This window comes from Aquila chrysaetos, chromosome 25 (assembly GCF_900496995.4).
Source record: "Aquila chrysaetos chrysaetos chromosome 25, bAquChr1.4, whole genome shotgun sequence".
Lineage (NCBI taxonomy): Eukaryota > Metazoa > Chordata > Aves > Accipitriformes > Accipitridae > Aquila > Aquila chrysaetos.
This window is the reverse complement of record NC_044028.1, coordinates 8,088,819-8,116,520: the sequence shown is the minus strand read 5'-3', so window position 1 is coordinate 8,116,520 and position 27,702 is coordinate 8,088,819. Positions and strand designations below refer to the sequence as shown.

Genomic DNA, 27,702 nt, shown 5'->3' with positions numbered 1-27,702 from the left:
CACCTTATTGTAAATATCAAGAACAAGAAGTGTTTTGTTACTATCTATCTTTTTTTCATTGTAGGCAATTGAGACAGCTCTGGACTGTCTGAAGAGTGCTAACACAGAACCATATTATCGGAGGCAAGCGTGGGAAGTAATCAAGTGTTTTTTAGTAGCTATGATGAGCCTGGATGATAATAAACATGCATTATACCAACTTCTTGCACATCCCAAGTATGACAATTCTTTAAACGTAAATGTGTATGTAAGATTTATGGTGTCTTTAGAACAACCTAATTTAGAGACAATGGTTAGTCTAGGCAATGTATTCTTCATGGGATTTTTACCTACTGGTTTATCCTGCTTTCTTTTAAATCAGTGCAGGACTGTCCAGTAAGAGGAATTCTGTCAGCATGTTATTTAATGCCAATGACGTGTTAATGTTTCATACTTTAATTTTCTTCCCCTAATCACAGTCCAATTCATAATCTGTTACATATGATCAGACTTTTTTTTAATTAATTTTAATTTAATATATTTAAATAGTTGGAATATTCTGGTGCTTAATTGTGTTTTAAAGATTAATTCAGATTGTGAAGTTTTGTATGTAAATCTAACTTTTTACTAAAGTGAAAGAGATACATAATTCAGTTTTATTTAGTGACCTAACTATAACATAGTCACACATGTAACCTATGTTTGTCTTAGTGTAGGGCCTTTTTATTGTTTTGGGTTTTTTTAACATCTTCTACCATTTTAGTCATTGATACTTAATGAGTTTATTGCTTTTAGACAACTTTGACATCTTTGCCCACAAAGTGTGTGCTGACTTTGACTCTTGCAGTGTAGTAAATGTAGCTAAAGAGTATAGTAGCTTTTATAATTTGGACTTGTTAGACTTGACACAAATATAGCTTCGCAATGAATAGGTTTTGTTGGGCAGTGATTTGATAAATAATGTTTCAGTCTTTCAAGATTAAAATCAAATGTCATTTTAAAAAAGGGAAAAATGTCAAAAATTGAAAATGACATTCTGTAATTGAGTTGCAGTGTGATGCTTGTATACCTATTATTTGTAATATACGTGGCTTCTTCTGAACCACTGGCTTTAAATGTTACTGATGAAATTGAGCTATCCATCATGTTTGAGACCAGTGGTTGACAAAATTAATACGGACTGAGTGAACTGGACTAGCTCTATCAAAATGAAGGGAAAATGGGAAGTGGAGAAGGAGTTAGATATCAAGAGCAAACTTTAAATCAAGTACTTAACAGTGCTCATGATAGAGCTGCCAGTACTGCAGTTTAGGATTATAATGAACTTAATTTTGTCTTTCAGCTTTACTGAGAAGTCCATACCTAGTGTGATTATTTCGCATCGATACAAAGCTCAGGATACTCCAGCTCGTAAAACATTTGAACAGGCATTGACAGGGGCATTCATGTCAGCAGTCATCAAAGATCTGAGGCCTAGTGCTCTGCCTTTTGTAGCCAGCTTAATCCGCCATTACACAATGGTAGCAGTTGCTCAGCAGTGTGGTAAGTAAGGTGGAATAGAGATTGTGTGGACTGACATGAGAGGGGTGGAGAAGTTTATACTTTTTCTAATAGTAATTTATTTTAAGAAAGTCATGATATTGCAGTTGCTTCTGGGTAGATGTGTTGGTTTTTGTTTGATGACTGAATTATGTTTTAGTTCTTTTGAGCAGTGAAAAATTATTAACCAAGTTTTAAAAAACAATCAATTGCCTAATAATACTTCTAAAATGCTACAGCCAATGAAATAATTACAGCTTGGAACAGTTTATATTTCCAGAGCATTTGTGTAACTTGGTATACACAGTTATTTTTGCAGATGGCCTTTAATTGGGCTGTTTTCACTTGCGGTTTTGAAGGACCATCAGAGGAACTAAGTAAATGTTAGAGCACTGCAGTGTCTTGTATCTACGAAGAAAACTTTTTGTTTGGAGTTGGACTGTATGACAAGTAATTTGGGAAAAGACATACTCTTAAGCATATCACTCTTCCTTGTCACATTAATGTAACTTGAATTTTTATGATTCTTCATTTTAATTAAATCTTCTTGCACTGCATAGTCTAGTGCATAGAAGAAAATATTCAAGTAGATGTAATCTTTTTTTCTAAAAGTGAAGAATGCCTTACAATCCATTTATATGCAAATAGACACAGTGCTTACTGGTTTTGCCATCAGCTAGTCAGACGAGTAGTAAAATCTAATTGAAAGACTATTCATATTGAAATATCCATTGTTTTATCTTTTTTTTTTCCTCTCCCTCTTTTCTTCCCCAATACAAATCACAGGTCCTTTTTTGCTGCAGTGCTATCAGGTTGGAAGCCAGCCTAGCACAGCCATGTTTCATAGTGAAGAAAATGGGTCAAAAGGCATGGATCCCTTGGTGCTTATTGATGCCATAGCAATCTGCATGGCCTATGAGGAGAAGGAACTCTGCAAAATAGGAGAGGTGGCTCTAGCAGTGATATTTGATGTTGCGAGCATTATCTTGGGTTCAAAGGAAAGGGTAATATATATATACATATATATATATTTTTTTAATGTATTTAAATAATCTAGTTTCAGCCAATGCAATTTTGCTTCTAAAATTTTGTAGGCTACCAGTGAGCTGAAAAAGCAAACTGATATATTTCTTTGTTTCCAGGCTTGTCAGCTTCCATTGTTTTCGTACATTGTGGAACGTTTATGTGCTTGCTGTTATGAACAAGCTTGGTATGCTAAACTAGGAGGTGTTGTGTCAATTAAATTTCTTATGGAACGACTGCCACTAATTTGGGTCCTCCAGAACCAGCAGACTTTCCTGAAAGCACTTCTCTTTGTTATGATGGATCTAACTGGAGAGGTATTTAATGAATTAATTCTATCAAATAGTATGGGGGAAACAAACTTTTGTTCTTAAATTCACACAGATTGAACTCTTGCTAATCTTGATTTTACTTCAGAATGTATCTTATCTGTGATAGTTACAAGTGAATTTTAGTCATTTTAACTTAAACCGAGACCTGAAGTTAGGAATGAAGTCTTTTTTTTCCACATAACTTTGGCAAAGTTGTTGGAATTACACTTGCTTCTTTCAGAGTAGAAATGTACAGGTTGCTTTCAGATCAGTGAAAGAACACTAGATTCACTGTCATTTGCATGAAAAACACTGTTCTTTTTCTTCTTTCTGTGTTTAGTTTGAAGGGTGTTCATCTTATCAAAAAGCTCTATGTAGTTATAGATACCTCGAGAATCAGCTGCTTGACCTTTTCTCAGTTGTGAATCCTATGGTGACAACATTGCTAAGGGTTCTGGCACCTGAGTTCGTTTATAAAATTGTGTTGCATTGCAACTCACAGTTTTGGAATGATTGGTGGGAAGGCTAGTTGAATATGTGTTCCCTTTAAGCTTTATATGTTTTTAGCCGTTTGCAGAGGATTCATCAAAATCAAATGCTAAGTTCGCTGATGAGTAGTGTGTAGATTTTGTGATCTTTGTTCTGTACTTATTTAGTAAAAATAATCTATGATACTTCAGGTTTCCAATGGAGCAGTTGCTATGGCAAAGACCACATTAGAACAGCTTTTGATTAGATGTGCAACTCCTTTAAAAGATGAAGAAAAAACAGAAGAAATCCTAGCAGCACAAGAAAAGTCTTTTCATCACGTAACACACGACCTTGTTCGAGAAGTAACCTCTCCAAACTCTACTGTGCGAAAACAGGCCATGCATTCGTTGCAGGTACTTGCACAGGTCACTGGAAAAAGTGTCACGGTGATTATGGAGCCACATAAAGAGGTAAGCAGAAATACTTACTGCAAGTGAGTTTGAAGTTGTTTACCAGTCTGGATTTGCAAAATGCTTTTCTGAGTACATTTTCCCACATTAGTGAATTAAGTTCTTAGTGCTTTGATAGCATATGTTTGTCATTTGCTAGGTTTCATTGTTCTAAAATACACTGCGGTTGGAGTACTATAGAGATTCATACAAGCTGTGCCTGACTACTTAGCCAAGCCAGTAGTTATAGTGTCTGCAGGTTGATTTACTTCCTGAAATTATGGACTGCTCGTCCTACCACCAATCAGACATAGGCTAGGCCAGGTAGATACTGCATTTTGAACTCAACTTTGTATTATTCTCTAAATATGGGGCATATTGCTATGGCGCTCTCTATCCAGAAAGAGACTTTAAAGATCAAAGCTGGCTGAAATAACTTTTTGCTAGGTAGTCCTTAAAGCTAATAGCATTCATTCTCTTGAAAGACAAGTAAATGTACATAAGCCCTAAGGACCACCACAACATATGAAATTATAGATGTCATTACTGTAGTTTGGGAACATACGGAGAAGCCCCCTAACTGATACCTTATTTTGCTAAAGGTGTTTATGGAGGAAAGTGAGAATTTGGTGTAATGGAAAAAACTTAAATGAATGTTTTTTGTTTTTCTGATGTTTTAGGAGCTTAAAATATTCTTGTTTCTTGACTTGAACATTTGAAATGCTTAAGCCTATGAATTTCTTTGTTGTTTGTAACGTTATGTGAAGTTATTAAATATCATAGATCTGTTCACAGAGAATATGTAATAATTATAGACACTGAGTTGTTTCACTAACAGACTGTGAATTAAATTAGTTCAGAGAAATACTTCTCTTCTTGCTTAGTGATTTCTAAAGAGGTATATCTGGAGCTGCAATAGCAAGAGGGTAGAAACATGCAGCCATGACTAATGATGTCTTCTTAGCGGCTAGGTCTGTGGCGTCATTTCAATAGGCTGCTAATTCAGTAATCTAAATTACACTGTGTAGGTTCTCCAAGACATGGTTCCTCCTAAAAAGCATTTACTTAGGCATCAACCTGCAAATGCCCAGATTGGCCTGATGGAGGGAAATACATTTTGCACAACCCTGCAGCCCCGATTGTTTACAATGGATCTAAATGTTGTGGAACACAAGGTTTTCTACACAGAGGTACTTTCTTTTTATGTTTTTTATGTAGGTACTTAAGTAGTGATGGTGTTAGAACTTTCATTGTTAAAAATACATATTTTCTCTGTGCATTTTAAAATTGCACCAAAATGTAAGAATTTTTATCTTTTGAAATGTGAACTGAGGTCTGCCTTTACCTACAACATAATAGCTCTAAGCTAAGCAGCATATTCTAATGTGTGTGAAATATGTTAAATGAACTCTGGTGTTATACTCCTAGTCTAGTAGCTCTAACTTTCATATTTAGGTCTTATTTTATGCACAGTATATCTATTAAATAAATTGTTGTACCACCAAAACATAGATACTGTTTGTTAAGCTTTTTGGGTCCCTAACAGTTTGAGTAAAATCAGATACAAAACTAGTGTGTATATTTAACTTGGAGAAACTGTCTAGTCCCTTCTTCCTAGCTGTCTTGTCCAAACACAAGTTCAGAAGGTCTTTGATACCAACAGTACTTGGAACTAGCGGCAGGTATGGGGTATAGTTGTCAATGCAGAGGATCCTCTATATTTTACCTAAGACAAAAATGAAGTGCTGTAGATCAAAAAATGTCTGTAAAGGTGAGTGTAATATACTGGTATTGTGAAGGTCTGAATCTTAGTAGTGTTCTTGGATATAGGTGCAACCTGGGCCTTGTTAACTTGCATAACTGTTTCAACCTGTTCAGTCTTTTCTAACAAAAACCATATATGTATGTTGAAAGTACTCGCCTGCAAAGAGGAGAGCTCTGTAGGAAAGAGTTGTCCCTCTGGGCAGTGACCCATGACCATTAGAATTACTGAAGACATTTTCACTGCCTTTTTTCCCTATTGGTCTCCTTCTGTTCTCTTACCCCTTACCTCAGTATTTTCAGTACTGTTACTGCCATTCAGGGGGCAAGCTTTTCTGTAGACCTATTCTTTTATCATATGAGCAGCTTGTTTGGAAATAAACCAGCTAGGTATTGGCCAACAAAATGCAAAATGGCTAATTTTCCCTGACTTTGTTGGCAGTGCTAATGGGCTCTCTTGCCTCTGGCTAGCCACCAGTTTTCATGGCAACTTATACCCTAATTTTGAGTAGAATTTTTGCCTGTTGGTGAAATTTGGATGCTGGTTAGTGTGTTTGCATAAACTTGGCTCTTTGAGGAAACAAGACTCAAAAGGTTACTGATAATACCATTTCAAATGTGATTCACAATGCTATGCTAAAATGATTGTTTATTTTTTTCCCTAGTTACTGAATTTGTGTGAGGCTGAAGATGCTGCCTTAATGAAACTACCTTGTTACAAAAGTCTTCCATCACTTGTACCTCTTCGTATTGCAGCCTTAAGTAAGTAGAACTTCCTAAACAAAATTTGATGTATATAAGTGTCCTTGTGAGCAATGGGCAGTCGTCTTCCCAAGATCAACAGAAAACTGGAGCGCTTGAAGACTGATGACTGCTCTCTAGAGGTCGCAGTTTAATGGAGAGAATAATGGGAAAGTATCGCTGCTTTCTTAATGACTAGGATTTAGTTTCTGAAATGAACCTAAAATATTTTTAGACTAATTATGTTATATAGCATTAGGAAAACTTTAGAACGCTGTTAATAGAATTTCCATTCTTTTACTATTTTATGATGCCTGTTGCTTTTGGCAAAGCATGCTATGCTTTAGCTGTCTGTAATTGAAGGTGAAATAAAAGAAACTTGAAGAAATGTAGAATTAGGGTTTTTTTTTCCCCTCTCTGTTGAAATTGAGTTAACAAAGAGAACAAATTTACTTTGATATTTGCAGATGCTCTAGCTGCCTGCAATTACTTGCCTCAGTCGAGAGAGAAAATCATTGCTGCACTTTTCAAGGCACTTAATTCAACAAATAATGAACTGCAGGAGGCAGGAGAAGCGTGCATGAGAAAGGTTAGTGTATTAAAACAATGTTGCTTTTGAGGCCATTGTTCTCTCTGCTTTACTTCCTTGTTATAAAGCTTCTTGGGAAAGTTCTTTACAGAAAATAATGGCTGCTCTGTTAAGTTTTTGTTAGTGACACCAATATAATTAAGTTTCTGTCAGATGTGGTTTTTGGGGGGTTTGAACTTAGCCATAAAAATTTCTTCTGGTTGGAGTTAAGCTCTTGGACAAGGACCGTGGTAAGTCTTTCAGTCTGTCTGTCTGTCCGGTCTTTCTGTTTGTCTGGTCTTTGTAAATGTATCTTCTTTTCTAAATAAACAGTCCTTCCCAGCAGTTTTGTGAATGTGCATGCCTGGCTTTATTGTAAAAGCTTTTCTCGTGTTTCTTCTTTCCTAAAAGAAGTGGTAGGGACCCCATGGTTGGTTTTGGAAAAGTAAGCAATATAGCGGAGTTAGGCTCTGCATCACAGTATGGCGGTTACCTTAAGGAACAGGACTATGGCTGTACTGTTTAAGGTCAGAATTAGTATCCTTACATAGTGCTATGCTACACTGTCTGTTCTGTGAATGCTAGATTATAGTGTGAAAAAGCTGGAAAGACAGAGAAAAGGATATTCTCTCATCATGATTTGTTGCCTAGTAGATATGCCTAGTTCTGATTCAGCAAGATTTTAATACCATTCTTCTAAATATAGCAAATGATAAAAAATAAATATTTATAGCCCCTTTGTAGTGATGTGTAGATTCACTGGCATGTAACAGGGAATATAACTATAGTAATACTGGTGGTTTACATTTGTTTAGGCCATTGACTGATTAGAGGTCAGACATTGTCTTTTCATGTCACTCTGGTCATAACAGGGAATGTAGTTATTATTTATGCCTTACTGAGAATACAGTTGGGTTGAGAGTTTGACCTATGCATTTAGTATAAGATTTTTTCCAATTGTTTTTTCCTGTGATAAATCCATGCCCACAAGATGTTTGGTTATGATGATAGGAAATACTTTCTTTGGCTGCTTGCAGCCAGGTTCTCTTGACCTCTTATGTTACTCAGGATGCATGCAGATTGTAACACAGAAATTTGCTCTGTTGCCTTTGGCCAGGTTCACAGGCAGTTCTTAATAAAGCAGTGTCTAAGTAGTTTGTCCATAGCTGTATATTTAATTTGTAGCTGTGGCAGTTTTTCAATCTATCTGTAATTAAGATCTTCTACTTGATTATTTTATGAAATATCCTACTGTGCGTCAGAAATACTTAAATGCTTCCCGAATCCATCTTGTCACCATATATATTTCCAGCAATAAATATTGTTTAAGCTATTGCATTCTGAAAGTACAAAATCAAAGAAGAAAAATCAAGTCAGCAGGGTTTATTTTAAGAAAGATGCTTGCACAGAAGTTGCTCTGCTCTCCATCTGTATCTTAATCCTGTACTCTCTTGCAGTTCTTGGAAGGAGCTACCATAGAAGTTGATCAAATTCATACACACATGAGACCATTGCTTATGATGTTGGGAGACTATCGAAGTCTAACACTGAATGTTGTGAATCGTCTGACATCTGTCACTAGACTTTTTCCAAACTCTTTTAATGATAAATTCTGTGATCAGATGATGGTAAGCCCATTCAAATTTTCTTTAGCACTTCCAGAAGAAATTTTCTTTTAGCTAATATTCATATTGTTGAAAAGTCAAAGAACAATTCAGAAGTGACTCAATGTATATATTGGAAGTAAAAGATTTTTATTTCAAAATTAATGGAAAAAAAAATTTAAGCATTTTGAGTTAATTTCTAAAGAGCTACTATATGAGAAAGTGAAGAGATGTTATTTTCTAGTGAAGACATACCTAGTTATACTAAGGTCTGCTTGGACAAATTTATCTTTAACCAAGATGCCAGCAGCATAATGTACTAAGGAAACCCTTGAAAACATGTTTTACTTCCTAGAGAGCTAAATCTGTTTTGGTTGTGTTCTTGATTTATAAAATGGTGGAAGGTATTGCCCTTCTTATTTGCAGTTTTTAAACTGTGTATGTGAACTCATTATCCTTTTGCCATAGATATTTAAATATTTAAATGCATACATATCAAGCAAATCATTAAACAAGTGTAAGTCTATCAGACTTCAGATTTTTGTGCCTTTTAATGTATGTACCTGTATAACTCCTGCTTTCTTGAATATGGAGAGGACTTTTAGCAACAGTAGACTCTGCAGTCTGAGCGAATGAAAATAACTAATAATTTTTCCCTTTGTTTCCTTAAAACAATAATTTCTGCCTCTGCTACTTCTTTTCTTGTAGCATATGCTGTCACTTGCTAAAATGGAACAGTAGAATTAGAAGAATAATACTAATTATCCTTTCTTTATAGCAACACCTGCGTAAATGGATGGAAGTTGTGGTTATTACGCACAAAGGTGGACAACGGAGTGATGGAAATGTAAGTTAATGAATGCTTTGAAGTGGGAAGGCAAGAAATAAATAGTATTAATATTTTGGAATTACAGAATTCATTCAGTTATAAATGTTGCCATAACCGATTACACACTGATGTTTTGTTACAAGCTAATGAACCTATATGTATATTGAATATTTGTTACAAATCTTAGTAAGAGGAGCTTATCTGCTGACAATGGTTACTTTAAAGCCTATTCTGTAGAGGTTGGTGGGGGAACAGCTCATTGATTTTTATTTTTTTTTCCTCAGGATTTTCTGCTTAGAAATCTGTTCTTCATTGGAATGGCTGATGAGCTCAGGAGCATAATCCCTCTTTTTTCACTAGTGTGTGTGATGTTCATAATGTAGTCTTTTGAAAATTATACAGTATAATAATATCATCCTGGTTAATTTTAAATATGATTTATGAAAAACAAGTTCAATATTTACCAATTGAGATCACATTAAAATCTCTTTCCCGTCCAAATGAATGGCCTTAATGTTGAACTATGGAAAGCTGATCAATTTTCTTATAAATGGAAAATTGCACAGCGTAATGACAACACTGTGTGCTCCTAGCAATATGGCACTGAAGGGAATTCCAGCTTCAGTGTTGTTTCATGTAGATTACTAGAATTCTCATAATTCTATTAAGATTTTATTAATAACTTATATTAAATGTTGAAATTTATTATTGCAACTAGGAAAAAAATTGGAGGTAAATTTATTTATTTATTTTTTTTTTTTTTTCAAATTAGAATGAGATTAGATTGGCTTTTTATTTCCCTCAAAACATTGAAATGGCTTAATGGCTTTTCATTACTCTTCCCTGTCACTGCAAAGAGAGCTTTTAAATCTGAATTTAGTCATTGCTTTGTTTTTGACCCATTCTCTAATGGTGTAGAATTTGTTTCTTATGTTTAAACTTAACTGTGCATTTTTCAGTTAAACACATTTTATTCAGGTCAGAGTAGTTCTAAGGCCTTCATATTCTTCTTTTGGGATTCACTTTTCCTCAGCCGTTGTGATGACAGATACCTTGCAGATATTTTTATAGCAATAGTCTTTTAAACCATAATGTGGCACCTCTAGAACAGTTTTTAGTTGTCCCTAAATCACATTTAGCTGTGAGTTCTTGTGCTTTTAATGTTTTCTGTTGATGTTTTCTATGTAGTTGTGTGTTTAGTCTCCTAAACCTGTAATTTTTTTTTAGTGTTGGTTTAAAACCTACGTATGTTGAGGGGGAGACACCAGACACTTGAGAAGGAATCTACTGTCACATCTTGAGGGAGAAGTCTATGGAAACATTTTCAAATAGAATTGTGTGACTGCAAAGCTGATGGAAATATTACTTTTTTGCTCTCAGTTGTTGCTCTAAAGTTTCCTTAAAAATAAAAACTCTAGGAAACTAAAGGAGGGCACAGCCAGTGTGCTCTTTATACAATTGCTGTGGCAGTCTGTGTTTGTATGTCCATATGTACAGTGTGCTGTTGCTATAATTGTATCTTATAAATGTGGAAAAAACTAGGATGGTGAAACTGGTGGTCAGAGTTGCTGTAGCTGGCCTTTTGCTTGCTCTGATTTCTTCTTGACCATAGTGAGATTCCAAAATTTGAGATATTCACTTAAAAGCAATGTTGGGAAGTATTACTGGAGCAGGTTGCATCATTCAGACTGAGTGAGTGAGTGGTTAGATCTCGGAGATGGTAAACACGCAGTGGAGAATGGAGTTGGTCAGGAAAGCCTTATGTTTCCTAGCTGAAATGGTACAGAGCACCTGTTACAATAACTTTTTTGACCTAAAGAGTTTTCATCTTTTTCCAGAAGCACTTTATGACGGTGCCATTTGATGGTGATGCTGGTGGTGTCATGCAGTTCTCCAGCATAGTGCAGATAGTGGCTAGTCAGCAAGGCTTCTTAATGAAACAGTCCAAAAGTCTATGGAATGAGTTTTCATATGTAAATGGCATTTCTAGACAAACTAAAAACTTCAGACATCTCTGTTAAAAATGCTACATAATAATTAACAACTATTGTAAAGATCTATATTGATGCCAGCATAACTAAGCTCTTTGTTCACCTAAATAATTTTGACAGTCCTGCCATGTTCCTGAACTGTGACTTGGCTGCTTTAGATAAATGAACAAATTAAAAAATAACATATTAAGTAGCGATTAAGATCTAATTCGTTGGCCCAATGAGTGAAGTCTTTGATTTAAATCCTTTCTTCCTCTCTTCCCTGCCTCCCCAAGGAAAGGCATGGTTTTTTAGGTCATGTCTGGTAATTGAAGAAACAAGTTTTGAATAGGTGGTTGCCTCTGACTGTCCCTCTAGTCAACCGTGGCACCACGGTGGAAATTCTGCATTACAGCCTATTAGAAGGACTTTGTAGCTTGGTAGTTCAAGTATTGAAAATGGTTCCATAATTGATGCTGGACAAATTTGTCTTTGAAGATGCTAAAATAATGTCTCCCCTGACTTAATAATCTCTAATATCTTTTTATTCAGTACAAATATTTGAGAAGCTATGTCTAAACAATGTACAAGTAGAAAAAAGGATGTTTTTCATCCTAATTCTTAGGAGAGTGATTCAGAGCATGGGGGATACTCGTTGTCTCCATTCTTTCAGTTTGAGATGAGAAAATAACCCTGCTGAAGTCAGTTTCTGACTGCAACCTGAAGAATAGCATATACTGATTTGTTCATTTATTTGATATTTTTGTGGGCTTTTTCTTTTCATGCTGTGACTTCTGTTTTGGTTCAGCCTGCTGCGGAAGGGGTAGAGGTGAGAAACTCAGTGGAGGCACCAGGAAGTTCTTTGTTGTTGTGGTTTTTTTTTGTTTGTTTTTCATTTTTTTTCTTTCTCTTAAATTGTGGTCTGTTAGTTTTTTTGTTGTGTTTTGGGCAGAGTGCATTGTGCCTTTGAGTGCAGTGCTGTGAATTGTCTTCTGTTTGTCTGTGGCAGAGTTGTTTTGATAACATTGCTGTTAAGGATGTTAAGCATGTTTGTACTAGGAAGAGCAGGATTTTTAGTTTCTGTGAAGGCATAAGTGCTTTCAAAAGATTTTATACGTGTTCTCAGTCCTGCACTTCAATCCATGAGAGAAGTCTTGTGGGGGTCTGTCTAGGCAGATCATGTTAAAGGAGTGGGGCCTAATACTTTGTGTTTAAATTCAGTTGAAGAAATACAATGCACTTGGTAATATTCTTTTGTATGCTGCATACTAGAAATTGGCTTTGGAGGGATGGTGAGGGTGGATGTTTTGTTTTGTTTTTTCCTTTCCCTTTTCATACTGAAGGAAATCCACACTCCATTTAAGTGAAATATAGTCCCTATTTAAATTACACAATGAAAGAAAAACACAAAATTATTTTGGACTGAAGAAGAATTTAATGTCTAGTAGGAGAACAGAGCTGACTTTTCTTTGAAGTAACCAGCTGTTTGCAAGATATACTGAACAGTGCTGTAAGAAAGCTGTCTTTTTCTTCATGTCTAGTCTAGGGCTGTGTATATATGAGAAATTGTTTAGAAAGGAAGGTCTGGCTTTTTGATGCATGGGCCGCTTGGTGTAGTGCAGTGAGCGCTCCGTAACTCCCCCACCACCGCTATCATTACACAGTGTTTAGCTCTTACCTGTAAAACGCCACTATACTGACAAAGAAAATAAAATTAAACCATGATATTACAAGGGAGGAAGGGCAGACTTCCACAAGAGCGATTTTGTCCATACGTCATGGTAAGTAGATGCTGTATGTATGTTAACCCTTCACATTTGGTTGCTGGCTATGCTAATATAGAGAGGAAAAAAAAAGGTAGGATGTGTGATACTGTTTTTATACATTTATCTGGTAATATTAATTTAATTGTGTTTCTTTTTACCTGTAGGAAATGAAGATTTGTTCAGCAATTATAAATTTATTCCATCTGATCCCAGCTGCCCCTCAGACTTTGGTTAAACCTCTGCTGGAAGTTGTTATGAAAACAGAACGAGCGATGTTAATTGAGGTAAAAGTGGAAGCTAACATTGTGGATATTTTTGCTTTATAGTATTTTTAAACATTAGCATATAATAATTATAATATTTTGAACATGGTGTGGGAACACCACGTGATGTAATAAATAAATAAATAAATAAATATGCTCTTCAAGCCTTTTAGGTGGTGTTAACATTTGTCTTAAACTCTTAAAAGTGAAGTTTTGAAATTATCAATAAATTCTCATCACGGAAGTTCTGAACATTTTGTATCTGCATAAATGCCAAGTCAAATGTATTTTTCTGAGTCCTAGTAAATTAGTAGAAAATACTCTGTACTCTGCTTTTTAAAGTTAAGCTTTATGAATCTTTCAGGCTGGCAGTCCATTCAGGGAGCCACTGATAAAATTTTTGACGCGTCATCCATCCCAGACTGTGGAGCTGTTCATGATGGAAGCCACTTTAAATGATCCACAGTGGAGCAGAATGTTTATGGTAAGCTGTGTGGGGAGGGCAGTAGGAAAAAGCCCTCATCTTCACAAATCTGATGAATGAAAAGTTTCTCATAGTTTTCATCTCTCTCTCTCTTTTTTTTTTTTTTTTTTTTTTTTTTTTTTTTCCTGTATGACCTTGTAGTACTTAATCATGGTCTTACTCTGACTGTAGGATGCCTGTTCTCCGTTTTGTATTTGTTTGTCCTGAGATGTTGATTTTATACCTTTCCAGATCATGTAGGATTATTACTGAAGTTGTAAATGTTATTTTTTATATATGTGAAATATAACCTCTGCAACTTTAGTGTGGAATATAAAAGCTACAGGATGATATAGCCTTTTGGTATTTTTGCTTTTAAAGGTTGTTATCAAAATTATTTCTTCCCCTTCTTCAGAGTTTCTTAAAACATAAAGATGCCAAACCTCTACGAGATGTACTGGCAGCTAATCCTAACCGATTTATCACTCTACTGTTACCTGTTGGTACCCAAGCAGCTGTTAGACCTGGTTCTCCAAGCACTACCACAATGCGTCTCGATCTACAGTTTCAGGCTATCAAGGTATCCATTTATTCTTGTTTGTCTCTGCACTAGATAGTCAAAACCTCTTTAGCTACAAGCCTGTTACATACAGGCTTTCAAGTGTATGCATATGTATTATAGCTCATAGAAAACCACTTGTAAAAATGTAAAGTGTTTGTAGTCAGAGTCACTCTAGGAAGGGAAAAGAGACTCAAATGAACCATACTTTTTTTTTTTTTTTAAATCAAGTAAGATACAAGAGGAAAACATGGCAACAGAAACTTTCTTTTTTAAAAAGAAATTCCTTTAAAAATTGATCTAAACTAGTTTTTATTTGACTTCTTTTTTGAGTATTTTAGAACCCTTAATTGACCTTAAAGAAGTGCTTTTATGTCATTGTTTCTACTGACAGATTTGCTGCATGTCAACTGTGCGTTTGTCTTGTTTTGCTTTTGACAGATCATAAGTATTATTGTTAAGAATGATGAATGTTGGTTAGCAAATCAACATTCCTTGGTGAATCAACTGAAACGTGTATGGGTGAGTGAAGCTTTTCAGGAGAGACATCGTAAGGAGAATATGGCTGCCACAAATTGGAAAGAACCTAAGCTATTAGCATACTGCTTACTGAATTACTGCAAGTACGTAAAAACATTTATTTCCTGTAGCTTGTGTACTTTTCAAAATTAAAAAAAAAAAAAAATACTGTAAAGGTATACAGGTCTAGTAAAAATGGTTTGCAGTTATTGGAGAGAAAGTTTAATATATTTCATAATACTGCTATTAGCTCTAAAACCATGCCTCTGGTACTGCCTGCTCTTGCCTCTCTGCTCATTTAAAACCCAGATTAGTTTCTTCACAAAGTCATCAGCATAGTAGTTTGGTTGGGTATTTTTTCACAGAAGCTTTTTATTTTATGTGTTTTTACAGAAGGAATTATGGTGATATAGAGTTGCTCTTCCAGTTGCTTCGAGCTTTTACGGGTCGATTTCTTTGCAATATGACTTTCTTAAAGGAATACATGGAAGAAGAGATCCCCAAAAACTACAGTATTCCCCAAAAACGGGCTTTGTTCTTCCGGTTTGTAGACTTTAATGACCCAAACTTTGGAGACGAGCTCAAAGCCAAGGTAACTAAAGCAATTAAATCCAAGAAGCCTGGTATTTAGATTTAATTTTCTTCTTGGGAACAAGGGCAACAAAACTCGCTTACTTAAATGTCAACGAGTTTGATAATTGGCAGAGCCATTTAGGTGAAAATATCATACCTGAAGAAGAGTGATAATAAGCAGAGACAGCAATTCATCTTGCTTTCAATGCTGACTACTTTAGTTTACACTTTCTAAGAATCTTTGCCCTTGCAAAGGGGGAAAGAGGGGGAAAAATTTGTGTGTATCTGTTTCTTAAGGTTTTATTTATAGCTTCCTTTTGCAATGCAGTGATGTGTCTAACATGCAGGTTTGCATATGAAGTTACTTGAATGTTGACTGCCATTAGAAGAATCCATTAGTTGAGTGTAACTTTTTTTGTTTATATTCTGTAGGTCCTGCAACATATCCTGAATCCTGCTTTCTTGTACAGTTTCGAAAAGGGAGAAGGTGAACAGCTGTTGGGACCCCCAAACCCAGAAGGAGATAATCCAGAAAGCATCACTAGTGTTTTTATAACAAAGGTAACAATCCTTGTTTACATTCAAGTGTTTGAAAATAAAAAGTTGTTCCTCTCATTTTGTTTTTCAATCCTGATTTGTATTAGTTGCAGTATTTCTAAGTATTATGATCAGTTATATCAAATCACATCATAACTTTGAACTGTTGTGAGATCCATCAGTCATCAGTAGGATTGGACTACAATTTTCAGTTTATGATATCTTTAGGACTTGAATGTCTGTCTTTAGAAATGGGCCTTATATGGCTGTAATCCCAGTCTTTTTCATAAGCAAAGCTTTCTGTGGCTGAACATCAGTATCTTTGTATTCACTTAGATTTCATTGAACCAGTTAGCAGATATAAAATAGATGTTGTTGAAGGTGAGGGTTGGGGTTTGGGTTTTTGTTTTTTTTTTAATAGGTTAGCACTTTGGAAGTTCCTAGATGTGCTCATTATTTAAAAGTTCTCACCTCAAGAGGTTGTTTTATGGGTATTAAACTGAATCAAAAAAGTAGTTGTATTTATTAGTCTTCTTAAAAACCACTCAAAAAGCAAAAACCTAGGACTTTGCTTTTGTGGATAATAAAGTTTTTTTGGTTTTTTTTTTTTGTTGTTGTTGTTTTTTTTTCCCCTCACCTTCCTCCTCTCCTCTTTGATCATCCCTGGGACTAGGTACTTGATCCGGAAAAACAGGCTGATATGCTGGATTCTCTCAGGATATATCTTTTGCAGTTTGCCACACTCCTGGTTGAGCATGCTCCACATCACATTCATGACAACAACAAAAACCGGAACAGCAAACTACGACGCCTAATGACGTTTGCTTGGCCTTGCCTCCTGTCCAAGGCATGTGTGGACCCAGCGTGCAAATACAGTGGACATTTGCTTTTGGCACACATCATTGCAAAATTTGCCATACATAAGAAGATAGTTCTGCAGGTATTGACTATGGGCTTGTATTCGTACATTTAAGGGATGTTGATAAATTCTGTAGTGTGCTTTTATTTTAAAATGCAGAGTAGAGGGTGCACAGTAGTTTTGGATACTTAGTATACAAGTAACAGTTAAATTCATATGCAGCAAACAAATACAAAAGCAGCAAGCCAAATATTAATACAAATTTATTTGGGAATAGGAGAGTATAGAAAGAAGTTTGAAGATAAGTGAAAACAGAGAGGTTAAATGGGACAATGAAAAGTCCTTTTGGTTGAATTAACAAAATTGGTAATGTTTCTTCATTTAAGAGACAGACGTTTTGGTTGAGACAGAATGTGGGTACCAAAGGAAAAGTTCAAATTGGACAGTGGAGAGAGAGGAAGAAAAAGGGAACACAAGGGAGACAGAAGTATACACAGTATACTTCTGACGGTGAAGTAACATTGTGTGTTTAACAAATTATGGGTCTTTAGAAAAAAAAAATCGTGTTGTTTAGAAAACGTATGTTGTAGTTTCTTTATAAATGCTGTGTTTTTTGTAAATATGTATAATATTAATGTTGGTCAGAAACTTTGCTGTTTAGGTGTTTCACAGTCTTCTAAAAGCTCATGCAATGGAGGCCCGAGCTATTGTCAGGCAAGCGATGGCTATTCTGACTCCAGCTGTGCCTGCTCGAATGGAGGATGGACATCAGATGCTGACTCACTGGACACGAAAAATCATTGTGGAAGAGGGTCACACAGTTCCACAGCTAGTACATATTTTGCACTTGATAGTACAACATTTCAAGGTACTTGTACCAGTTATTCTGGTAGTCACTGTATCTCAGCTATCAAGGAGGTAAACTACAGTTTGATTAGAAAATAACATAATCTGATTTATATGGTTTAGCTTCAAAAGGCATCAGGTGTCTGCAAAGGTATTTAAAACTGAAAAAAACCCATTAAAATTAAATAGCAAACCACTTATTAAGCTTTACCTTTATTGAAGTTAGAACTCAAAATGTTAGGTGAAAGTCTGCAAGATTAATTTGTTGCATGTGCATTAGCAGTGCTCTTTAACAGATCTGTGAAGACTCTTTAAGGTTGTTTAAAAAAAGCGCAGAACCATATTCTTTTCCATCCTCCAGTAATCCTTGTTTGTTTGACTTTATATATTATGTCGGGTCAACTAGGTAACTTTTATCTCCAGCTAATGTATGTTGGGAAACATTAAACAAATGGGGGAATGCTGTAGAATGTCAATGTAGGAGCATTTTTGAAAATGCATATTAAAATATGATCCAAAGTGACAGGTAGCTAATATGCATTTCAGTCACTTTTCAGGAATCGATGCCTCAATGCTTTTTAAAAAAATATCCGAGTGTGTTCAACTGTGAGTTGTAGCTCTCTAAAATGATCGGCAAAAAATTGGAATGATCGGTCCTTGAGAAAAACCATGTATCTTGAAAAGAACATCTTCATTTGGGTACATGAAATCAGTAGTCACTACTGAAAATTGTAGCCAAAATTTTATTTTCAAAGCACCAGTTACTTTTCTGGATTGCAGAATTTGAACATGGTACAGATTTAGCAAACTTTGGGATTAAAGACTATTTTACCGTTTTGCTTTATTTTGACTCTGTAGTTTTTGCGTAGAATTTTATTGATTAATGGCTAACATGACTGTGAAACCATCTTTTCAGGTTTATTATCCAGTGAGACATCACTTGGTTCAGCATATGGTTAGTGCCATGCAGAGACTGGGCTTCACTCCCAGTGTTACAATAGAGCAAAGAAAATTAGCTGTGGATCTTGCTGAAGTAGTTATTAAATGGGAGTTGCAAAGAATTAAAGACCAGCAGGTAGGAAGTCTAAACAAACTGGTAAAGATTGAACTGTTACACAGTTAAATGCTTTTTTTTAATGTGCACATTGCTGATATTTCAGCCAGATTCAGATATGGATTCAAGTGTGAGTGGAGAAGGAGCAAGTTCTGCCTCATCTGCTGTCAAAAGAGGATTGTCTGTGGATTCTGGCCAAGAAGTGAAACGATTCAGGACAGCTACAGGAGCAATAAGTGCTGTAAGAAAAAATCAGATTTTGTTCAGAGACAATGAAATTATAACCTGCACTGACTAAGCAATTTAGCATAATTTTCCACATAACTTGAAACTCCCTGAATTGAAGGTTATAGTTTTAGAAACTATTTTAAATCTGTTCTGCTGTTGTTATCCTTATTCAACATTGCTTATGGTTTTTGTGTTTTGTATACACGCAGGTATTTGGACGTAGCCAGTCCCTGCCAGGAGCTGATGCACTTCTTTCCAAGCCGATTGACAAGCAGCATACAGATACAGTTGTGAATTTCTTGATTAGAATTGCTTGCCAGGTAGTGTGTTTATTCTGATATGCAAATACCAATGCAGCATTAGTAGCCAAAACAATAGACTCCTCTTTTCATAAGAGTCCTTTTATGCTTGGATTATTTTAGTGTTTATATACTTTCTTTTGCTGAAAGGTTACAAACTTTAATATGAAATTGTACAAAAAGTAAAATGTTTTTATTTTAAGGAGGAAAGAAATTGAATTTGATAACCAGTTTCTGCATGTATTTCATTTCACAAATGATGGGTGTTATTCATGGGAGGTATGCTTTAGCTTCTTATTGTTGGCATTGTACATTTATAGCTTGATGCAGGAAGCGTGCACTTGGAAATTAAAACTTTAAATGTGAACGGTTGCAGTCCAGATTTTGAAATTGAAAGAGTTTCCATTTTGCTGTGCTCTCTATCACTTCTAGCGTTTTGTTTGTTCTTTACTTTCTCTTTTCCAGAAAGTACTATATCAGGAGTGACATGATTGAAATAAATGTGACTAGAATTTGGCTGGAGCCAGGCAAAGACTTCAAAAAAGTTCCCATAAGCGTTTTTTCTTAATTCATTTATGTATTTGGCTGATGCTGCAAAGTATGCTTGTTCTGTTGCCTAGATTTAATGGCAAGAATATTTTACCCCAAACCTGAAGAATATTTAGAGAGTTTAATAGGGAAAGACTACGTCAATTACGTATCTAAGGATAACTATTGTAATTGTATTTTCAAGATCATATACGTGGAATTACTTCTTTTCATACAGCATGTAGAATTATAGCTTTTCACCACATTTTTTCAAGAATTAAATTTTCTAGAGTAGGGAAAATTAGCTGGGTGTAGCTCAAAGCTGACAAATTTTGTGGCTTCTGCTTCTGTAGCAGGCTCAGCTGGTAAGTTACATGGGATTTTGTACACCACAGTCCATTGCACAGAATAGATGTGCTCTTGAAGTATAGAGATGAATCGAGTAAAGAGCTACATATGTTTATGGATACCTTGCAAACAGAAAAGATTAACCATCTTGAGCATGTTCAGAGTTGTATTAATAAAGTATGGGATTAAACTTTTTTTTTAAATATACCTCTGATGGGTGATTTGGGATAATTAGCTAGCAGTTTAGACACCAGTTCCGTTGTTTACTATTAGTTGTCAGCTTTTTATGCAGTTAAATACTCTGTGACTGTACTGATAAAACTACTTAAGCTCACCCATTGCAGAAATAAGAAATTATATGCTTCCTTGGAATGCATAATAAATTAATGAGTTGGTTACAAAACAGTGTCATTTTGTTAACTCTGATTAATTGCTAGGTAAATGACAACTCAAATACTGCTGGGTCTCCCGGGGAATTGCTGTCTCGCCGCTGTGTCAACCTTCTGAAAACAGCTTTACGACCAGACATGTGGCCAAAATCAGAACTGAAGTTGCAGTGGTTTGATAAGCTGCTAATGACTGTGGTAGGTAACGTTCTAGTCCTGTAGGTCTTTAGGTTTCACTAGCACATATGTTGATTGAGTACTAGTGATATCTGGATACTGATTTTTACAGCCTTAATCTTTTCTTTTTTGTAATGAAATACATAAATCGTTAAGTATGTGAATTGCATCACTGGTTATAATTTGTATAGCTGCAGTACTTACAAATATTAAAATAAACTTAGGAGCAGGTAGATTAACTTCCTGCATTAGTTTGATTTTGAAATAGGTTGTAGTTTGCTTGTTTGGATAGCCTACTGGTTGGCAGTTTTTGTGGGCTTGTTTTGTTTTGTTTTGTTGTTTTTTTTGGTGTGGTGTTTTTTTTTGTTTGTTTGTTTTTGTTTTGTGTTTTTTTTTTTGTTTGTTTTTTTTTTGTTGTTTTTTTTTTTGTTAGTAGGAAGTTTTACAAATTGAGATTTGGTTTTATTGGTTTCTAGTTTTCAGACTACATTATGGCAATATGAAGTTCACTGAAAGGCTAACTTCCTGTATTTGATAATACAACTTACTTTGTTTATCATCTGTATGCTGTTTGTGTGCTTTTTGCCATATAATAACTTTTTCTACACCTATTTTATCTGTATCATGCTATTTAATAGACTAGCAACTCTTACTTTGTTAAATTTTTAGGAGCTCTCTTGATGTCACTTTTTCTTTGAATAAAGGATTAATATATCCTACTTTTGGAAACTTTAAAATGTCTAAGATTACATGAAAACTCACTGTGGCCCATTTTTTCCAAATGTTGATCTACATGTGCTATACTTTGATAATGCTGTTGTCTTTATGGAGATAGTCCTTGAGAGGGCAAGTATGTACTTTCATCCTTTTCTCCTTCTGTTGGAAGAGTTTTTGATGTGACTCTTTGTTTTGGGTTTACAAGCGTTGATAGTTCTCCAGGGAGCTCATATTTGTTGCTTTACTCATCTTTTCCCAAGTAGTGTGTAACTTGAGTGAAAATTGCCATTAAAATTCAGAATTTTTTTCCTGTTGATGGCATTTGATAGCCTACAATAGGAAGGACTGCAGTCAATTCTGATGATTTTTGCACAAGGATTACCTCCTGCTCATCTTCCTCACTTACACATTTGCAAAGCTATTTAAGTGCCAGGCGATGGAGGCTGTGCAGTAACAGCAGTATGACTTCAGGAAAGTCATGACTTTGAGTGATTCCTCTGCACTGAAGACAGAGAAAGTTGTGAGTATCTATGGGCTGGCTGCTGAAGAAGAGCTGCATGTCATGTACAGAGCAGCGTTGCCCTCCCTTTCGGGAACAGGGGGGAAGATGGTGGAGGTGTAAAAATGACATTAGAGAGTGCAATTCAGAGAGTTCATATGCTTCCAGAACGTGAACTGCTATCTTCTTCCTCGACATTTTGCAGACAAATCTTCCAGTTTATCATCTTTCATGAATTTGGGGAAGGTGGACAAAGTGCTCTGCATCTGAGGTTGAGCCAAAATCAAAATGTAGCCCACTCCACTTCTCCTTCCCCCACCTCAGAACAAATGCACCATACCACCCCTCAGACCTGAGGAAGGTGGATGTTGTTGATGTTTACTTAATACAAGGATATGAAACCCCTGGAGCAGGAATTTTATATCTTAATTTTGTGCTATGTGGCATCAGGTATACAAGAGGGTCAGAAAAAAGAATTAAGGCTTCTTTAGCAAACAAACTAATTTACTATTTTAATGATAATTTTGTAGGTTTACAAAGATACGTCCAGGAATATTTTATTTTCATTATTTTTTTTTCTTTAGTTCCAAATATCCCCTTTTCTAACCTTTAAGCTATAACTTACCATGGAGTATGCTGTTGTAGCTCTTCACTGAAGACCTGTCTCTGAAAGGTGTTGACAAGGAGATAAAACATAATCCTCTGTTTGAAAGCATTTCTAACCAGCGAGGTTGCAGGCAAATTTCAAAACTGAGGATCACAAAAAACACCAGAAGGAACATACCTGTAAATGCTTAAGTAACATTTTTATGGTTAAAGATTTTATAGCGCCTTGTATTTTACAGTTTTATATTGCACGACTTATCCAAACGATTGATGCGAAATATCACTAGTGTAGGAACCTCAACCTTATTACAGGTTTTCAACAGATTTGATCTGGACTTACTAATCTGTGTAATACTTGTGTGATTTCCCCCACTCACTGCCTTTTTATATGTGTTCTCTTTAGGAACAACCCAATCAGGCCAACTTTGCCAACATTTGCACTGGCTTAGAGGTCTTAAGTTTCCTGTTAACTGTACTGCAGCCCCCTGCTATCCTTAGCAGCTTCAAACCCCTGCAACGAGGCGTAGCAGCTTGTATGACTTGTGGAAACACCAAGGTTTTGAGAGCAGTCCACAGTTTGCTTTCTCGCTTGATGGGTATTTTCCCTACAGAACCAAGTATGTGGTATTTTCTTCCTCCTTTTATCCTTTATTGCTGCATAACTTAAGTGATTAAGGGCGGGGTGAAGACACTCTTTAGAATGTGCTAATGTTCTGTTTTATGATTCCTGCATTTAATGGTCCATTTTAGCTTGCACTTTCAACCTCTGTTTAAAAAAAGAAAAGCTGAAATAAGTAATCATGTGGAATACATCATTATCCATTGACATAAAAACTTAATAACCTGTGGCTGTCATAACTTTGGTTCAAGAAATGCATGCTATAAATTTAATGTATTTTTGCAATTAAAATTTTTCAGCTTCAGAAGTGCAATTTTTTAGTTGTTAAGCTTTGCTGTTTTGCTAAAACAAGGAGGGAAGATAGAGTGTCAAAAAGACAGACAATAGGTAATATGCTGTGTCTTGATATAAACTGATTTAGATAAGATTATCTTTAAAAAAAAATCAGTAATGTAAGACTTCTCATCAAAATGAATTATTTAGAAGTAGTGGTGCACTGTTAAAGACGACATATTGGTTGGATAATAAAGACGTTTATATAAATGAGGGATCTGCTTGTGTTACCTTGGTTTATTAGCAAGATAAAGTTCTGGTGATGGTATAGATGACTGTATGTTCACAGTGTAACTGTTCCTTGCCTGTGCTGTGGCTAATGTTACCAGAAGTAAACACAACTCTACACTCTGCAGGTACCTCAAGTGTAGCTTCAAAGTATGAAGAGCTGGAGTGCCTTTATGCTGCAGTTGGAAAGGTTATTTATGAAGGACTTACTAATTATGAAAAAGCCACTAATGCTAACCCTTCTCAGCTCTTCGGTAAGTTTCCCACATCTCTAGTAGATGTATGCAGCGTGCCTGTTAATGAGTATGATCTTCGTCATGAGCTTTTATTTCCCATAAGGAAATTGAAATCTGATACCATGCAGAGGAAGCTGTGGGAAGCATTTCAAGCTAACTTAAGAGACGAGCTTGGGATGTCTGTCATCTGTGAAGGAAGGGACTGGGGGGTTCATCGCATTCTGTCTTCTCCCTGTAGCTGACTTGGGACCAGTTATTGGAAGTAGGGTGCTGCAGCTGTGCTAGATGGAAGTCTTCTGTATTCAAAGTGCATAGGAAAAAGATGCAGCATTCAGATTAACCAAAATATAAAGTAAAAGTTACTGGAAACTTTTTACATGGAAAAACCAAAATCCTGCAGGTGGTACTGTGAGATGCAATAGAATATTTCAAGGAATCTCTGTAAACATTCTTACATGTTATTGCCTTATACTTTCTTTTTCAGTTGTTTTTAAGAGCCTCATTTGTCAGCTAAATAGTCAGTTTTGCCATTTGTCAGTTAAATAGTGGAAGATTTATGTATTTATAGATCTTGGATTCTCAGTAAGGAAGAAAATACAAAAATACTATTTTTTCTGGAGTGACCAAATCTGAATTTTTAGCATATACCATTCTGAAGAGCTGAAATGTTCTTCTTTTCTTGTTCTTCCTACTTACTTAACTAGTAGAGAGCACAGCTACATAATACTATGACAAAGATATATTGGAATAATACAGTTTGGCCCAGAACTGATTGTGTTGGTAACACAGACCTGAAATTGCACAATTTTGGAAAACTTACTGATTTAAATGGTAAATGTCCTTCACTATTCTACTCTGTGATCTGTGTACATAGTTGTAGTTTCGCTTTGGGACTTGCCTATTTGTCAGATGTTAGGATGTGCTTTACAACTAACTAACCAAGAAAGATGTTTCTTACATTTTGTCCAGACCTCACTTAAAAGCAGCACTACAATCTAACTGTCAGGTCGTGCATATCTTATTAATTCTGTGTTTAAGAGCCTGTACATTGTGTGCCAAATTCTGTGCACATCTGAGCACAAAAAGAAGTCAAAACTTTTGAAGCAACCATTCAATGAACAACACATGCTTCTATAAATACTGTTGTAGGCTTTTGTTGAATTATGAAGTTGCAGTAAGGAAAGGGATAGCTGTAGGTTTTACAGAGGGTATGGTTTGACAGGATGTCTGTACTTTTTTAAAAGAGTTAGGTATTTTAAAGCATAGATATTGCTAAAACTGATTGGTTTGCATGAATATGGATAAGCTTATATTAGGACAGGCATTGTTAACAACTATGTGTAATTTGAAGGGCATGTGATCTTGTAGGCATAGTGCATTCATAAACTGTGCTGAAATTAGCTGTTTCAGTAGTTAACTTTTTAAATCTAAAGTAAGTGATTTATGAAACTTTATAAAGAAAAACTAAGATTGTGTAATTTTAAAATTTATTTTATTTTTAATTACTAAACCCAGGCCTATTCATGTAAAAGTTTTGCTACTTTTCGCTACTAAAACAAATGTGCAACATTAGCAGTAGTTTCATTTTTGTCTTGTTAACTATATATATATTTAAAAAAAAATTTTTTTTAAGGTCTTGGAGAAGTATCTGCTCTCAATCCCTCTCTTTCTGTCCTCCCTTTCTCGCCCTTGCCCTCCATCACACGCTTATATACAGAACTTTCAAATGTTTTGGTTAATGCAAAAATAACTTTCTAGTCTTAGACTAAAAACTAAGGTTGAGACAGAAATTTTTTCTTCAAATCTATGCAAATTTCTAGTGTTTGCAACTTGGGTAGTCCCATGCTTCCTTCATGGCAGGACAAAATACAGCTAGAATGTTTTCCTGTGTTCTCTCATAGAACATCCACATTGAAAACCTATATCTTACTTGCTTAAGTATTGTTTTTATCTATAGGTACTTTAATGATTCTGAAGTCTGCGTGCAGTAACAATCCCAGCTATATTGACAGACTGATTTCAGTTTTTATGCGATCTCTGCAGAAGATGGTCAGGGAACACTTAAACCCACAGACTACAGCAGGAACGGCAGAAGCAAATACAGGTATTACATTATATAGTCTGAGGATGTTAATGATTAGAAGTGTTTTTAAAGTATTAAAATCTCTTAATCCTAAAATGATTTTGTAGTGTTTTGTGTGCATTATTACATGTTGAAAAATACTTCAGTGGTAGTGAGAAATATTACAGAAGTATTGAAGGATAAAAATGCGCTTTGACTTCCTGTTACCTGCTTAGTATGTGAATTTCATTATTAACCCAAACATTTCAGTGAATGGTTAGTGAATATTTGTTGAGCTATAGCATATATAGAAATACTGAAATTCTTCAAGAGTTTATAGGGTTGAGAGGGGAAGGGCTGAATTCTTTTGATTGTTCTGTGCTTTCACTTTCTTTTTTCTTTTAATCCTTCCTACTGGATAATATTGGAACAACTGTTTGTGAAATTAACTTGTTGGAACTGATGCTTTAGTTTTAATCTTAAAATAGCATCTTTTTCAGTCTGTACAATTCTGTCTCTCATCAAAGGAATTAGGTCATGAGTCATTGAAAAAAATTAGATGTTCTCGTTAAAGAAAATTCAGTGCTAGTGAAGAGCACTGTAATTTATTAATGAATAAGCTACTGAAGAAAATACTTTGAAAGAATTGCTGCTGTTAGATTCCCAGCCCATATTTTAATTAGGTAAATGAGAACCTTGCAAATTTTATTAATACTGAGAAACAAATGGAAAATTATTAAACTTGACAGATAAGCAAGTCAGGAAATTAATGGAACAGAATAGCTGTGCTGCATCATACAGTATTTCTTTCACAAGTTTAATTGCAGTTTTTCAGTACTGGGCTTGTGTAATACATTTTACCAAAGATTTACTGAAATGAAACCATACAGGCTTGCCTTTAGGATTTTGAATGGATTTGGGTTTTTTTGGAAGGAGTCTGTCTCTGTATTGTTTAGGAATGGAAAGTAGTAATTCTGAAAATGTTATTTCCAGGGATATATTTCCAGGTAACAGATATTGTTGTTGCTATTTTAAAAATTACAGTAGCTTATCTTGAAAATTTTTTTACTAGGTGTTTTATAGGTGTATACACAATTCTAATCCTTTCTTTGCATCCATAGCAGGTACAAGTGAACTGGTAATGCTAAGCCTGGATCTTGTGAAAACTCGCCTGGCTGTGATGAGCATGGAAATGAGGAAAAATTTTATACAAGCTATTCTAACATCTCTCATTGAAAAATCTACTGATGCCAAAATTCTTCGTGCAGTAGTAAAAATAGTGGAAGAGTGGGTGAAAAACAATTCCCCAATGGCAGCTAATCAGGTAAATTGAAAAGATAAAATCATTATTGCTCTCAAATACTAAATAAATAATAAGCCACTGTTATAATTCATCAGTTTTTGACAGGTTTTTAAGGATCTGTGTTATATGTTTACATGCCCTTGATGAGGTTTGGAATATTTTGCATCCCCTGTGAAAGTAACTGGAGTTAAAGATCCTTAGCATTTTATAGGTTTATATTAGGTGTTTGATCTCAAATGCTGTTTTGCTGACAACTTGTTTTAAAGTAAAAGTTTTAAAATATGTTTCACATTAACTTGGATAGAGAGATCCTTCAGGAGGAGAACGACTAATGGTGATTTAAATCGTGTTATTCCTGTAACATTTTGTGGCCTCCTCAATTTGCTGTATTTTCTGTTAGACTTGAGTACTTCACAATCTAGTGCTATATAAGAGGACCTACACTTCTA

General features: G+C 35.3%; 1 protein-coding gene across 9 annotated transcripts in view; it reads left to right on the top strand.

Annotated features, from left to right (window-relative positions):
* Window positions 1–27,702, top strand: part of LOC115335631 (transformation/transcription domain associated protein) — a 103,347-nt gene that overhangs the window by 26,420 nt on the left and 49,225 nt on the right. For 4 of the 9 annotated variants that reach the window (XM_041120130.1, XM_041120131.1, XM_030001604.2 and 1 more), the window contains 27 exons: window positions 65–243; window positions 1,322–1,521; window positions 2,305–2,522; window positions 2,661–2,858; window positions 3,533–3,793; window positions 4,801–4,962; window positions 6,199–6,295; window positions 6,742–6,863; window positions 8,300–8,470; window positions 9,225–9,293; window positions 12,054–12,074; window positions 13,176–13,295; window positions 13,639–13,758; window positions 14,153–14,317; window positions 14,738–14,919; window positions 15,209–15,407; window positions 15,821–15,949; window positions 16,599–16,865; window positions 17,446–17,652; window positions 18,547–18,705; window positions 18,791–18,925; window positions 19,122–19,232; window positions 20,525–20,671; window positions 22,876–23,089; window positions 23,781–23,906; window positions 25,846–25,992; window positions 27,072–27,274. In XM_041120130.1, the coding sequence (XP_040976064.1) occupies window positions 65–243; window positions 1,322–1,521; window positions 2,305–2,522; window positions 2,661–2,858; window positions 3,533–3,793; window positions 4,801–4,962; window positions 6,199–6,295; window positions 6,742–6,863; window positions 8,300–8,470; window positions 9,225–9,293; window positions 12,054–12,074; window positions 13,176–13,295; window positions 13,639–13,758; window positions 14,153–14,317; window positions 14,738–14,919; window positions 15,209–15,407; window positions 15,821–15,949; window positions 16,599–16,865; window positions 17,446–17,652; window positions 18,547–18,705; window positions 18,791–18,925; window positions 19,122–19,232; window positions 20,525–20,671; window positions 22,876–23,089; window positions 23,781–23,906; window positions 25,846–25,992; window positions 27,072–27,274 (4,329 nt within the window). The remainder of the gene's footprint in view (window positions 1–64; window positions 244–1,321; window positions 1,522–2,304; window positions 2,523–2,660; window positions 2,859–3,532; window positions 3,794–4,800; window positions 4,963–6,198; window positions 6,296–6,741; window positions 6,864–8,299; window positions 8,471–9,224; window positions 9,294–12,053; window positions 12,075–13,175; window positions 13,296–13,638; window positions 13,759–14,152; window positions 14,318–14,737; window positions 14,920–15,208; window positions 15,408–15,820; window positions 15,950–16,598; window positions 16,866–17,445; window positions 17,653–18,546; window positions 18,706–18,790; window positions 18,926–19,121; window positions 19,233–20,524; window positions 20,672–22,875; window positions 23,090–23,780; window positions 23,907–25,845; window positions 25,993–27,071; window positions 27,275–27,702) is intronic. The other 5 variants (XM_041120133.1, XM_030001611.2, XM_041120134.1 and 2 more) reach the window with 3 other exon arrangements.